The following is a 14,224-nucleotide window of genomic DNA, read 5'->3' as shown; positions in this document are numbered from 1 at the left end:
AGAGATGGGCTCATGGTAGGACCTGCTCAATAGTAAACAGTAACCCTGTGAAGCAAGGTCAAGTATTAGTGTCTCCTTCCTCCTTCTCAGTCTGTACTCTGCACATGGTCTGGCGTGCACCGGCCCCGAAAGGGGGTAGGTGATACTCCCTGGCCTCGACCCTGCTGGCTTCTCTTCCTGGAGGACTGAGGCTTTGCCGACGCCCCTCAGTGACCATAGGGCAAGGCTCCTGGTCATCACCACTGCTGCCCTGAACACTCCCTGGGACTCAGCATTCCAGAGGGAGACTTATTTAGGAAACGTAGCTCATAGAGAAATCACTTCTTATCAGTAGACTCGTGCTTTCATAGGTGTCTTCTCAGTGATCAAGCATCCAGCAGGCTCTGCATCAGACTCAGTCCCAAATTACCTCTAAATGATCCTTGTGGGAACCACTTTCTCACACATGAATCCAGATCCTTGATGCACAATTGACGGTACAACCTCTGTGGTTCCTGGACTGCCCCCAGGAAAGAGCAGCTGAAAGCCTGCACCGGCGTCCTAAACCCGACTCTGTCCCACCCAGTTGGGAAATCCACTGTCCGAAGTCATCCACGCTGCTTTAGGTATTTTTCTCTGTGGTAGATGGTCCTTTGTGTCCTTGTGAGGTGATGTGTTCCGGTGGGAGAACCAGAGTAACGGGAGCACTCCAGGAGCTGGAGACGGGCTCGCTGCAACCCCAGGCTCCTGCTCCAGATGCCCCCATTAGCTACAGGGTCAGGGAGCATCGGCCGGCTCGGCTCGTGTGTGTGCATATGCACGTGCACGTGTCCCTGCGAACCATCTCCGTGTTTGCATTGGGCCAAGAGACTACATCTGACCTGAGAATCCGGCGTGTAACGAAGTAACGTTTGCTGCCCTCTGAGAGCGTGACCTGTAGCCGTGACCATCCCCGCCCAGCAGCCCTTGCACATCTGGCCTCGGTCACCTGTCAGGGCGGGCGCACCTGCCCCTCCAGCGGTCTCAGGGCCGTGTCCTGGAGTGCAGAATGACAGGGAGTCTTCACAGGAGAAGGACGAGCACAGGTGGGACGTGCTCACGGCCAGGCCCAGCCCTCCGTTCGGAGCCTACAGACTGCTGTTGCCCTTCTGCTGACCTCTGGCGGCATGCCTTCTGTGTGAACCCAGACGGCCGGGACTGGCACAGGAAGGAGCCACTGCTGACCGTGTCTCAGCTCCCCAGCTCACCACCATGCCCCCCATGCCCTGTGCCCCCAGACCAAGTCTGCAGACAGGCAGGTGTGTACACGCTCATCCCCACAGGCCTATGCCGCACACGTGATCAAGATCGAGTCCATGCATGTTGAACAGATCCGAGCCATTGGGCTGAAAAAGAAATCTTCGAAGTCTGAAGCCCTGTGATCACCAGCGTGAAGGCTGCCAGCACACTCATCGCTGTGGATTTGGAATCGTGTTGGCACGGACACGGAAGGAGAGCCGTGTGGCAGCCTTGGGTGTGGGCCCCCTGCCCCGGATGCCCCAGCAGAGGGACGTGGGGCCTCCTGAGAGGCAGCGGGTGGGCGGCAAGCCTGGGCAGGGCAGGCGGGAGGGCCTCGGGGGCCACGGGGAGATGGGGCTAGGTCTGCTAAGGTCTGCACGGCGGTGCAGAAGTTTTCTGTCTCCCCCCGCACCACCGCCTGCGTCTCCAGAATTTTTGGGAGACACATGGAAGTTGACAGCTTCTTAGAGGAGATTCTTCACTCTCCTTAGACCACTTAGGGCATCGCTTGGCTCTTGAGTTTTGGGCGGAAGGGAGCAGGCCAGATAATGTAAATATACAGCAAAAACAAGCTGACAAACAACATAACTTCTATAATTCAAAAATTTTTTTAATGATTTCAAAAGGTTGATTATGGTTCCATTTCCTTGCTGTTCTTACTTCAGAGCAGCGGATTATCAGGGAAGCACAGATGTTCTGTAAATGAGCAGCCTCATGGCCCTTTTGTTTTCTGCGATTTTCTGCCTGTTGGCTGAACGCAGGAGGGCCAGCATCCTGACCTGGGGGGGGGGGGGGGCGCTGCGCAGGGTGGCCCGACATCATCACCCACAAAGGTCGAGGTTCTTTTTTGCCCGGCAGCTCTTAAACAGTCTGGCAACAGCCGCGCTCAGGGAGCCCAGATGGCTGCGTCGGCCGCCACCTGCCCGCGTGTCACCTGGTGTGTCCAGAGCCAGCAGGGCCCGCCCAGCCACCCCGTGTGCCCGGAGCAAGACGCCAGGAGAGAACCCGGCAGATGGCGGGTCTGCCGTCCGAGGGGCGGTCAACACCCTCGTCGGCTCGGCACTTCCATGTGCCGTGTTCCTCCGGCAGACAGCTGATTTCCCAATCCACACAAACTCTACTTTCAAAAATCAAAACAAAGCCACTTCCCCCTACATGCTAGTCTCAGGCTGGCACAAGTGCCTTTCTGCGATGAAATGTCAAATGCTGTACGTTTGTGGAGAAAGTTTCTAGAACCTGCTACCTCGTCTCTATCTGCTAAGCGCCACAACCAGGGACACGGCGTGAGTCCCTGAGGTGTAAAAACTGAAATAAAGACTGGGGTGGCATTCTCAGCCATCCCGGATGGGGTGCCAGGGCCCCAGCTCGCCGTTAACGCTGTGTGGTCTTGTGGCTACAGTTCCAGGAGGGCCTGCCCTCAGGCCTCCCTGGACTCCACAAGTGACTTCTAGAAAAGCGGGAGAACGTAGTTTTACCTGCAGGGTGATGTGGCGGGGGGGGATCACCCGGGCCCCCCATCAGTGTGCAGGACCTCCTGGGCCAAGGGGCCTCTTCTGCAGTCATGAAGCCACCACCCCGTCCTGCTGTCCGTGGCCGCCGGGGTTTCCAGCAGCTGACTGTCCACACCACGTGCCCCTTTGCTCTTGCAGGCCACAGTGAATGCCCGGCCCCAGCGCATCCTCACCACGTCCTCACTCACCCAGTCGGCGCCCGCCAGCCCCACCAACAAGGGCATCCACATCCACCAGGCGGGGTAAGTGCCTGCATCTGTCTCGTGCAGGCCCCTGGTGGGAAGCCTTCACTATCTTCCTTTGCATGACGAGATGCAACAGCAGATGCTTGGCCTGAGCCTGACTTCTGCCGCCAAGCAGAATTCTATAAGCAAGGGTCTGTTCCCTGCCAGCCGGTCACCAGCAGGCGGAGTCCCCTCTTAGGTCAGTGTCCACAGGCAGGAAGCAGCGAGCAGATGTGTGCCCCCACGCCCTCCAGGCCCTGGCTGGTTTGCTTAGGCTGTGTGCAGCGTGCCTGGGGCCACCCTGGCTTTCCAGGGAAACGACAACTGGAACCCACAGGCAGGGCCCAGAAGGGCCATCAGCGTGGGTGGCTGGTGTCAGTCTGGAGGCATAGGGATGTGTCGGGCATGTGAGGATGTTTTGGGCCCTGAACTAGGTCAGTTGGCAGTATCTAGGTGGGTGGCATGAGGACCGGGTATTTTGTTTGGGTAAAGCACAGCATTTCTTCCCCTACTGACAGGGGCTCCCCGCCAACATCCAGCGCCAGCAGCTCCAGCCTGACCAACGATGTGGCCAAGCAGCCAGTCAGCCGAGACCTGCCCGCGGGCCGTCCTGGTGCCCCTGGCCCCGCTGGGGTGCAGTACACGCCCCACTCTCAGCAGTTCCCCCGCACGCGGAAGATGTTTGACAAGGGCCCAGACCAGGTACCCTCGAACCCTTCCCTGGCACCCATTCTAGTGAGTGTAGGTGCTGAGCATCACATCCCTCAGTGTGAGCCAAGATTTGACACCAGGACGGGGGGGGGGGGCCTCCACAGCCTGCACCCCCAGCTGTGGCTCTCAGTTTGTCCCATCACGGCTGAGCAGATGTCCCAGGGTCCTCCCTTCTGGGGCCTTTTGTTGTCGGCTCACTGTTCCGGCACCTTCCATGTAGCCAAGTAAGCACATGGAGCTAATCTGCTTTCTCCCTTCGCGGCTGAGTAGCATTTTCCTCCACTGGACATGGCAGCTGCCGTGCAGAAGTGCCTGTTCCGAGTGGGTTGTTTGCTTTCTCCGCAAACATCCTGTTATTGCCACATAAGGAGCTGCAGTCTCTGCCTCAAAGCTGGAAAGAGACTCCAGGCGCGGGAGGAATTGGTGTCTTCGTTGGCCTGGCTGCTGTAAACCCATAAGCTGTGGCCTTGGCCGCTTGTCCAGACGGTGTGCCGCTCTACTGGACAAGGACGCAGTCTGGAGGGGCCATTCAGGACACGCCAAGGGAGCCAGGCTGCTGTGGAGACTGGAGCAAAAGCACATACGGTGGTAGTTTCTACACGTGCCCCTGGCCCCTCGCCCGCCCTGGCTTTCAAGGCCTCCCGCCGTACTGGGTGGAGCAAACATGGCCACAAGTGCCCGGTGGGAGGTTCGTCCTCCTGGCAGGACCTTGACATGGGTCCGTCAGACTGGAGCACCTGGGCATAGGGGGCGCTCACTGCCCTGGGGGCCGGGAGCCCAGGAGCCTGGCCCAGCAGAGCAGCGCAGGTTCCCACAGCAGTCGGGGGTGAGACCCTGTCACTGAGTCCCAGCTGTCAGACTTTCCACCAGGCGAGGCTCCCCTGGATAACAGGGCTCCTCTCTGACGGACGCCTTCCGTTCCCCCCCCCCCCCCCCCCCCCCCCGTGCATCGCGGGCCTTGCCGTGCCCAGCTTCGTACAGTGATGCGAACTCCCACCCTCGCCCCCCTGGTCCCCGTAGGCCGTGCTGTGGGAAACAAATGTGTTGTCCAGTAGAGCAGCACCAAGCAGTTGAGGTCTTGATACTTGCGTGTCCCTCCCGTGCAGGAGCTACTTTGCACAGGTGGGTGCCAGGGTGCCAGAAGCCCCTGCCCTCCAGGCCATAGAGGCCTCAGGCCCTGCTGACCTCATGGCGCCTGGCCTGAGCATCCGATTTAAGAGTGACAGGCTCTGCATCCCAAGCCACTGTGGCCGGCCCCGAGGGAACCTGGTCCCCTGAGCACAGATTTGATGGCCCTCCCTGACACAGGTTCCCTGGAGCCCTGGCCATGCGTTCAGAGTCCCTGGCCACCAGGATGCAGAAGCGAGGCCAGCAGAGAAACGTTCTTAGCAGCCAGACCACTGCCTTTTGTCTCCTTGCAAGTCCTCTCGAGCTCACAAACAAGTGTGTGGAGTGTGTGACTGTTCTTCCTGTTTTCTCTCCCCCTCCCCCCGAAACGCCCCTGAAGACCACCGACGATGCAGATGATGCCGCTGGACACAGAAGCTTTGTCTCGGCCACAACACAGACTGGCTTCTGTGACTGGAGCGCCCGGTACTTCGCCCAGCCTGTCATGAAGGTAGTGTGCGCCTCCGCTCCGGGTACCAAGTGGGCCTCCCGTCTGTGCCCTCGCACAGACACTGGAGTCGGTCAGAGCCCTGCCTTGGCTCCCTCCGTCCCCTCCTTCCCCAGGAGCCTCGACCTCTGGCCTGAGCTGTCTGAGCCCCCTGCTCATGGCCAGACCCAGCTGGTCACTCTCGGTGGCTCCCGCCAGCCCAGCCACCGACCCTCTGGGGCTCCTGACCCGTCACATTACAGCTACTGATGGGCGCCCTAGACGGCCGTCATGGTAGCTGATGTAACAGTCAAAACAGCAAAAGGAACAGACTTCATTTACCCTCCTGTCTTCTCAAAGAAACCAAGGCAGCCTGCCCTCTCAGAGGACAACTGAATCTGTCCACTCGGCAAGGCCGCCAGGCCTGGAGACCCTCCTGGTGAGGACGGCCCGGGGCGTGGGCTCTGGCTGCTCGGCCGGAGAGCAGGCTTGTCCCGAAGACCTGCCTGCTGGGGCTAATTCCAGCGCGCCCGGGCCGCTTGTGGAGCCTGGCACTCAGGTGTCCTTCTCCCCTGGCCCTGACGGGAGACGTGTCCTGTCGTGCCAGATCCAAGCCGCATGTCCAGGGGTCAGTGTGGGGCCAGCAGCGCTTTGTCCTGCTGCTCTTCGCCAGGAGTGCCGACTTTCCCATGAAGCACATTCTTAGAAAACTTTCTTCTTCTTTCGTAAAGACCATTGAAATCATGGTTTACTCTTGGTTGTGTATCAAGCTACACATCCAAGCAGTTTCCTTGAGGAGTAACCTGGACCCTTTATGACAACTCTCATCCTGCTTTTCTTTGCCCATAAAGATGCTATTTGTTGATAAAAACACAAGGCGGTCCTTGTCCGTGCCTGAGGCAGAGGACAGAGTTCTAGTTTGCTGAGCCCCTTTGCTGACAAGGCAGACATCTCTCTTCCATTTTTGAATTGAACCCGACTCCCAGAAAACGGTTTAGCGGTAAAGTGTCAGAAGCCATGAGCAGCCGTTCCCTTCAACCTGGTAACTCGTTTGCTGAGACACCGACCCAAGGAAATGATCAGAGTCGTGGATGATCTGGGTGTTATTTATCTCATGAAATCTAGGATCCTCCTGAAGGCCCAGCACGGAGAGGAGGGCTTAACACTCAGGAAATATTTGATGCTTATTGTTTTAAAAATTAAGCTTTAAAATTGGAATCTTAAGGAAATATGCTAAAACTTTTAAAAAGGGAAAAGAGCAGGACATAAATTGGCTACAGGGAGATCCCCGTTGGAAACACTGTGCACATCCGTCTGTGCCCAGAAAACGCTAAAGCAGCCGCCCCATGGCAGGTGGCGGGTGACGTGTAGGCGTGGCACCTAGCGTGTTTATCCACGGCTGTCTCCCCTGTGTTTTCCATACTAAGCACCAAGCTGCTTTACAGTCAGAACAAAAGTATGAATGCAGCAAGCGCAAGGGGCGGCCACGGCCTGTGCTGGTCTTCGGGCTTTCTGCGCCCTGCCCACTGCCACCACCCGGGCCCCTCGCTAAGAAGGGAGCAAGCGAGCGAGCAGATGCTGGAATTTGCAGCAGCTGCGGCCGTGGGCAGCAGGCCGACCCTAGAACTCTGGTCTGGTCTGCTCTGAGGGACAAGGGTTTGTCCAGGTCTGCAGGAGCTCAGTCTCCCTGACAGTCTCCTCCTCACGGGAGCGAGGCCAACAGGTTAGGGCCCGGGGCCTGCCCTGCCGGGGGTTGTCTTAGGGTGATGAGCAGCTCCTTGGGCCGTCTGAGAGGCACCCGGCCCTGCCGTCCTTGGTGACAGCAGGGAGGAGGGGCATAGGTCCGCAGGCTCGTCCTCTCACCAGTGAGTGTCCTTGGCCACCTGGGGCGGGGGCAGTGGCGTCAGCCCCCGCAGGGCCGCTTCCTGAGCGCAGGCCTGAGGTTTGCTCCTGTGCTTCTCATGGGCACACCCGCACCCCACACCCCTGCCCCGTCCCTCTGTAGCTGCAGGTCAGGGGGGGACAGGGTGACACCCGGAGTGGGGATGCTGCAGGGGGCCTGGGAAGGAGGGCCCTCGCCGGTGTCACTCCCACCTGGCCCGCGGGAGGCGGTCAGGAAGTCCTGCTAACCCTCTGCCAGGCTCTCGGGTGATGGTCACTTGAAGTGACGCGCGAGGCCTCCCGGTCGGAGGTGAGCCCGTCGCGATGGCCTTTGTCCGTAGCTGCTGGTGGCGGCTAAGATGTGAGGTGGTCCGGCGCCCGAGTAACTTCTCCCTCGCGTTAACTAGAAACCATTTCTAAATGTCAGAAGAAGATGCATTTTTATTTCTTTGTAATTTTTTTAAAAGTTGTTCTCCCCTGTTTTCTGGGTGCCGTTCACAGGGGTGTCCTTTTATTAAGTTAATTCATCATCTAACGACATGCGTGCAATACATGCGTTAGGAGCGTTTTTATCAGCCTGTTTCACACATAAACTAAGAACAGCTCATAGCTAGGCTTGTACCTCAGAAGTCAGAGCCCTAAACCGCCTCAGAGAGCAGAACTGTCCTCCGCGTGATGGCTCACAAGCATCCCGCAGCTCGCGCTTGGGGGGCCCGGGGGGCCCACAACGTGGCGGCCAGGACGCTTTCTGTTGGCTTTTTGTCTCTTCACCGCCTGATTCTGTTCAGGTCTGCATGGCCAGAAAGAACGGTTCCGGAGGTGGCTCTCCCGTGACTGAGGAAGGAACCGTCCCCTCCCTCCGCTGGTTTACAGGGCTCGCATCTGCCTTGGAAAGACTGTTTAAAAACCGCCTGTCATGTGCTTTTAAAAAAAAAAAAAAAGATACATTGAGATTTATTCTGGCTACAAAAGTAATAGATTTTTTTCCTTCAGGTTGGCAGAGTGGAGACTGATTTTACCCAGAGGCGGGCTCTCGGGAGTGCAGGGAAATAGGAGCTCTCCGCCACTGTTGCTGGTGGTAAAACGCTAGCTTGCTGTAGAGCAGTTCACTGGTGGTTCTCGAAATCAGAAATGGCTTCGCCCTAAAATACCCACAGCCCTCTTCTGAGAAAGAGATCCTAAAAAACTAAAATGATTTGTAAGAGCAAAAAGTTGAAAATAAAACAAAACAAAAAATCCATCATTAATTAGGAGGAGCGCGAGTTAAGACCACTGTGTTCGTGCGATAGAGCTGCACGGCCCCTACCGTGAGCCGCCCTGCCTGAGGACACGTGTGGAGTCCTTGTTAGCGAAGGTAGATAATCCGATGGTCCCAAATGCTCGCACAGGTGCCATGGTGCCTAGTTGTGCACGAGCACGGGAGGAGGCCTCCAGGGCCACACATCACACTGCTCATGCTGTTCCTTCTAAAGGTTTGTTTACATGTTTGTTTGAGAAAAAGAGAAAGAGAATGCAGGAGCTGGGGGAGAGGCTGAGGGAGCAGGACAAGCAGACTTCCTACTGAGCGTGGAGCCCGGCACAGCGCTCGATCTCACGGCCCCAAGATTACGACCCGAGCCAAAACCAAGAGTCGGACCCCCAGCTGACTGAGCCACCCACGTGGCCCCGTACCGTTGCTTCCAGAGGGCAGGGACTATCCTTTCTACACTATACGCGTTCAGACTGTTTGAACTTTGTAGAGAACACAACTATTAGTGTCATGATTTAGAACAGATTAAACTATAACGTTTATTTACAGAAAGAGCTTTAAAAAGAGTCAGACTGTTTTAAGACCTCATATGCCGAGTGAATGTCGGTTTAACACGCACTCAGGCCCAAGAGCAGAGTGAAGGCTTTTCTCCAGGCAGAGGGCGCGGATCCTACACCCTGACCCAACTTAAGATTGTGTGTGACCGTGCTCGGGGGTAGATGCAGAACTTGCTTAGGTCTGCACATCCAGGAAGCTGTTTTTTTTTTAAGTGTACTTAACTTTTTTTTTAACTCCGAAAATGAAAACGTAAAATAAAATGGAAGTCCCCCGTAATTCTCTCTCCATCTCTCTCTGTCTCTCCATCTCTCTCCCACACACACAGTTCTCTCTCCTGCCATTGGGATTATTACACACGTACAGCTTTGTGTGCTGCTTTTTGCACTTACGTGGTTATGAATATCAAACATTTTCTCATATCCTCAAATACTCTTGCACAGAAACGACTTCTCCTTTTTCTCTTCTTGTACATAAACCTCCAGGCACACAGAGCCTGAACATTGCCGTGGGCGCACCTTCACACCGGTTCACATCAGCTTAGTTTGCGGTGAGCCCGAACTGTGTCAGGAGGCCAGCCGGGGTCACATGGTCTCCAGTTCCTAAAACACAGGCCCCTGGTTCTTTCCTGGAAAGCTCGCTTGGAAACCAAACACATGTGTATTCCCCTCCGGCATCAGCAGGATGGACCAGGTGCTCGCTTTGTGATGGCAGCTGCATGAAGTGTCTGGTCGGGTGGCAGGGAGACAGCCAGCACCCTCCACTTGCTTCCACGCGGCCACGCCAGGAGGACGGGGGCTCCCACTTCCTGCCACCTGGGGGCCACTTCCGCCCCTCTGCCTGTCTTCCCACCTGCTGGCCTCATGCCAGGCGCCTGCGTGTCTTGTAAATCACCGCTGGATTGTAAACCACCGGGGCCAACAGATGTTTGGTTGTCAGCTATGTTCTTTCTCTAAAACAAACATTCCTTAAACCAAAGCGTTTAAAGAGTAAATACCTACACAAATGGGAAGAAATCACATGTTCACGGGTCGGGTGACTTCTTAACAGCAGGTCCCCAAATAGACCCACAGAGTCCACGTGAGGCTGGTGAAAATCTCAGCTGCCCCTTTTTTTGCAAAAACTAACAAGCTCAGACTAAAATTCAGATGGAAATGCAGGAGTCCCAGAATAGTGCTTACGAAAAATATCATAAAGGACAAACAAAATAAACAACTCAGGCTTCCCGTTTTCAAACCTTGCTACATAGTTGCAGGAATGGGGACAGTGTGGTGCTGTCTCAAGGGCAGGTACGCAGGAGCACCTGGGTGGCTCAGTGGTTGAGCGTCTGCCTTCGGTTCAGGGCATGATCCCGGCGTCCCAGGATCAAGTCCCGCATCCAGCTCCCTGCGTGGAGCCCGCTTCTCCCTCTGCCTGTGTCTCTGCCTCTCTCTCTGTGTCTCTCATAAATAAATACTTACATACATACAAGACCCAAATGCTGAAAAATACAAAACAGCGATGAAACAAATTGGCAGAGACCTAGTGCATGGAAGGCGCACTCCTGGGCCAGAGGGCTCAGTGATGTGCGGGTGTCAGGAGCCCCTAACCTGGGCACAGGTCAATGCCGTCCCACCGAACACCCCAACAGGTTTGTTTTCATCAACAACCCTGTTGTAAAGTTTATGGGAAGAAGCTAAGAAACTAAAATAACCAAAGAAGTTTTGTCACAGAGCTCAGTTGGAGGACTCGCACCGTGTGATCTCAAGAGTCACTGTGACATCAGTCATGAGTGGAATGGGGAGGGCAGACACAGGGACCAGTGGGGCCGAACGGAGCCCCGCAATGGAGCCATGGTGCATCCCACCGATCTTCCACAAAGCTACGGGCGGGGGGTGGTCTTTCCAGCAAGTGTCATTGCAGTGACTGGACATCGGTTTGCCCAGAAAAAGAACATCACTCCATCTCCCACACCATATTCAGAAACCAACTCGAAGAGCATCGCCTTGTGCTATGGAAACTTCTGGAAGCCCCCACTGGCCTGTTAGGCAGTGTTTCCTTGAGAAGCACAAAAAGAACAAGCCACACATGAAAAAAAAAATGGTACATGGGTTTCATCACATTAACTGCTTTTTGAACGTCGGTGTTAAAATCATGAAAACATAAGCCACAGCCTGGAGAAGAATATTGTAAAATACGTATCTGGTAAAGTTCCGGCATTGAAAGCACAAAGAGCCCCCAAAACTCCGTACGAGGACAGCCCCAGTGGCCAGTGGTTCAGTGCTACCTTCAGCCCAGGGCGTGATCCTGTGATCCTGGGGTCCTGGGATCGAGTCCCACGTCGAGCTCCCTGCATGGAGCCTGCTTCTCCCTCTGCCTGTGTCTCTGCCTCTCTCTACGTATCTCTCGTGAATAAATAAATAAAATCTTAAAAAAAAAAAAAAAACCTCCATACAGAAGGAAATAAGGCAATTTCAAACAACCGACAGAAGGGGGGCACAGATGTTTTCCCAAAAAGGTGTGCGGACAGCAAAGGAGCCCTGAGAAGGTGTGTGGCCCTAAGGCGGGTGGCCGCAACCACAGGAGACAGCCAGCACGCTTCCATATGATGCTCACGTCTCAGATCTGTCGATCCCACGTGCTGACAGTGGGCGCAGAGCAGCTGACACTCGTCCCTTGTGCAGACGATGAGTATCCCAGACGCTCTGGAGACATCTGGCTGTTTCCTACAAGATGGACACATGTGATACAACCCAACACTCTAGACGGATATTCACCGGGGAAAAATGAAAACCCTCGTGTGTGTATCAATGGTGGCTTTGTTCATAATCACGACAAGTAGACAGAAGCCAGGTGTCCTGCACCTGATGCCTGAACTGTGATGGGGTCATAGAAAGAAATACCAGTCAGGGAAGCCCAGGTGGCTCAGTGGTTGAGCGTCTGCCTTCAGCCCAGGGTGTGACTCCGGGGTCCCGGGATGGAGTCCCACATCAGACTCCCCTCAGGGAACCTGCTTCTCCCTCTGCCTGGGTCTCTGCTTCTCTCTGTGTCTCTCAGGAATAAATAAATAAAATATTAAAAGAAACAAAGAAATGGCAGTCCTCTGAGAAGGTTTTCCAAAGGAACAGATACACAACACGGATGAACCTCGAGTGCGTTGTGCTTAGTGAAGAAGCCAGACGCCAGGGCTGCACACCGTGAGACCCATTTGCCCAGCATTCCACGAAAGCCAAAACAGAACGCCTGGGCGGAGGGAGGCCGACCGCCAAGGGGCACGGAGCAGAGCCGGGCTCTGTTGTCCACCAGGCAGCCTGAGCGGGAAGGTGTTGCACGGGGACTCTGCCGCCATTGACCTGACACCTGGCAGGAAGTGTAGTCAGATGGCGAAGGTGCCCGTGTCTGGGCCTCATGCACACAGGACAGCCTGACCCTCTCCTCTGAGTTTCTGCTGTCAGTGGCCACAGGACGGGGCCGCAGAGCAGGAGCGCGGTGTCGCATCCGCCACTTCTCTGCGTCAGAGCGACTTCTTGTTTGTGGCGGGGTAGGGTGGCTTGTCACAACGGGAAAAATCACACAACTGTCGGAGTGAAAAGCAGGTCCAGAGGCACGTGATGGTGTCATCAGAACAGGCCTGGTTTCTGGGTGGAAACAGAGCTCAGGTCCGAGTGCTTAGCATCAAGGTAATGCATCTTTCCCAGGGTCTGTCTCCCCGTTTGCTGTTGGGGGGCCCACTGGTCCTTGCCCCCAGTTGCTCCAGGGATAGGCCAGGCCTAGGGCCCCAGGCCCCCCATCTCTGGGAGGCTTCTGGGGCGTTGGTTTCTGTGTGGGAGCCTGGAGGTGCCGGGGCTGATGTCACGGCCCTCGTCACCCACGCTGTCCCTGCCGCTCTCCCATCCTGCTGGCTCTTCCCGGTGATCCTTGGCCGACTGTCCCCAGACAGATGCCCGCAGGTCCCTGGGTGAGCTCTGCATGCCCGTGGGGGCAGGCACCGTGGACGCCGCCCCGGGAGCAGCACACTGCTCTCAGAAGAGCACGGAGCAGCCCCCGGCCGAGGCGGGGCGGCCCGACCACCTCCACGGGTTGGGCTGCTGTGAGTCCCTCACGTCCCGGCCACACACCTTCTTACCTATCACCGCCGCTGCCTCGTGTCCTGTGGAGCCCTCGGGTCGGGCCCTGGGGTGCGCGTGTCCGGGGACTCCGTGCGTGTCCTGCCCCCCCGCCCCCCGCCCAGGGCGCCCTCTGCACTTCCTCCTGCACGTGCCTTCCACCTGTTTGTCTCGGGTGTTCTTTTTGCTGCACGACAGCACTGACCGTTGGTCTTGTCTTCTCTAATGAAAGCTCCGGGTTGTCACAAGCATACCGGCCTCAGAAACCCGCGGTCTACCCTGCCTGCCCCTGGGGGGTTATTTCCAAATCACCAAACGTGCTGCGGAGGCAGACACCGTCCCTTCATGTCTCCGCCGTGTTTGGATGTCCTTGTTGCGGCTGCTTCTGTTCTGTTAGGTGTGGGGTTGTGATTTCTAGGGGAAAGGGGAAGGAGCAGAGCAGGGAAATGCTGGCGACAGACCTGCAGGCCCCAGACGTGAGGGGCGCGGTTTGTGTCTGATTGTGATCAGATGGTCCGGGGCCCCGTGGGGGCGGGGGGCTCTGCTGTGCCCACTTTCGCGGCCTGCCTGCACACGACAACCTGCATGCGGCCACGCACGCTGCCTGTCATCCAGTGGGTTCTCCGGCAGGGGACACGGTGTGCAAACACAGAGTGTGGGCTGTCCGTGCCCGCGCGCTCTCCACTCGCTGACCACAGGCCGGCTGCTCGGCTCCGCCAGGAGCGAGTAGGGTGGCTTCTCGTGTTTGGCTTCTGTCATACTTCAGGACGTCACAACCCCGGGTTTTCGAGCAGGGAGTCCCAGTCCATCTGGTTTACTTGATGACGTGTGAGGATTAAGGAAGTATGTCTTTATTGCACATGCAGACGTCATTCCTGGCTTCTTCTCGGCCAGGGGCAGGCCTCTCCTGGGCGCCCACGCGAGCACACAGGGCCTTCCTGCTCCAGGGACACAGCGGCCAGTTTGCAAAGGGGACGTGAGCTCAGTCTCTGAAGCGCGCTTGGCGGCGAGGGAGCTGGGCTCCCAGGTGCTTGTCCGGGCTGAGCAGACTCTCAGTTGAGCTGCTTCCTGACCATGCAGCCTGGGGTCCGGCCGGCTCCACCCCAGGCCGTGTCCGGTCAGGCCACACAGGGCCTCCAGCCCGGGCCCTTGTGTCG

General features: G+C 56.7%; 1 protein-coding gene across 4 annotated transcripts in view; it reads left to right on the top strand.

Annotated features, from left to right (window-relative positions):
- The window catches only part of RPTOR (regulatory associated protein of MTOR complex 1), a 333,192-nt gene that overhangs the window by 297,019 nt on the left and 21,949 nt on the right, over positions 1-14,224 (top strand). For all 4 annotated transcript variants that reach the window (XM_025468265.3, XM_025468264.3, XM_025468263.3 and 1 more), the window contains 3 exons: positions 2,907-3,010; positions 3,511-3,694; positions 5,211-5,321. In XM_025468265.3, the coding sequence (XP_025324050.1) occupies positions 2,907-3,010; positions 3,511-3,694; positions 5,211-5,321 (399 nt within the window). The remainder of the gene's footprint in view (positions 1-2,906; positions 3,011-3,510; positions 3,695-5,210; positions 5,322-14,224) is intronic.

The sequence above is a fragment of the Canis lupus genome, chromosome 9 (genome assembly GCF_003254725.2).
Source record: "Canis lupus dingo isolate Sandy chromosome 9, ASM325472v2, whole genome shotgun sequence".
Classification (NCBI taxonomy): Eukaryota; Metazoa; Chordata; class Mammalia; order Carnivora; family Canidae; genus Canis; species Canis lupus.
Note: the sequence above shows the minus strand (reverse complement) of the source record. Positions and strands in the feature narration are given on the sequence as shown.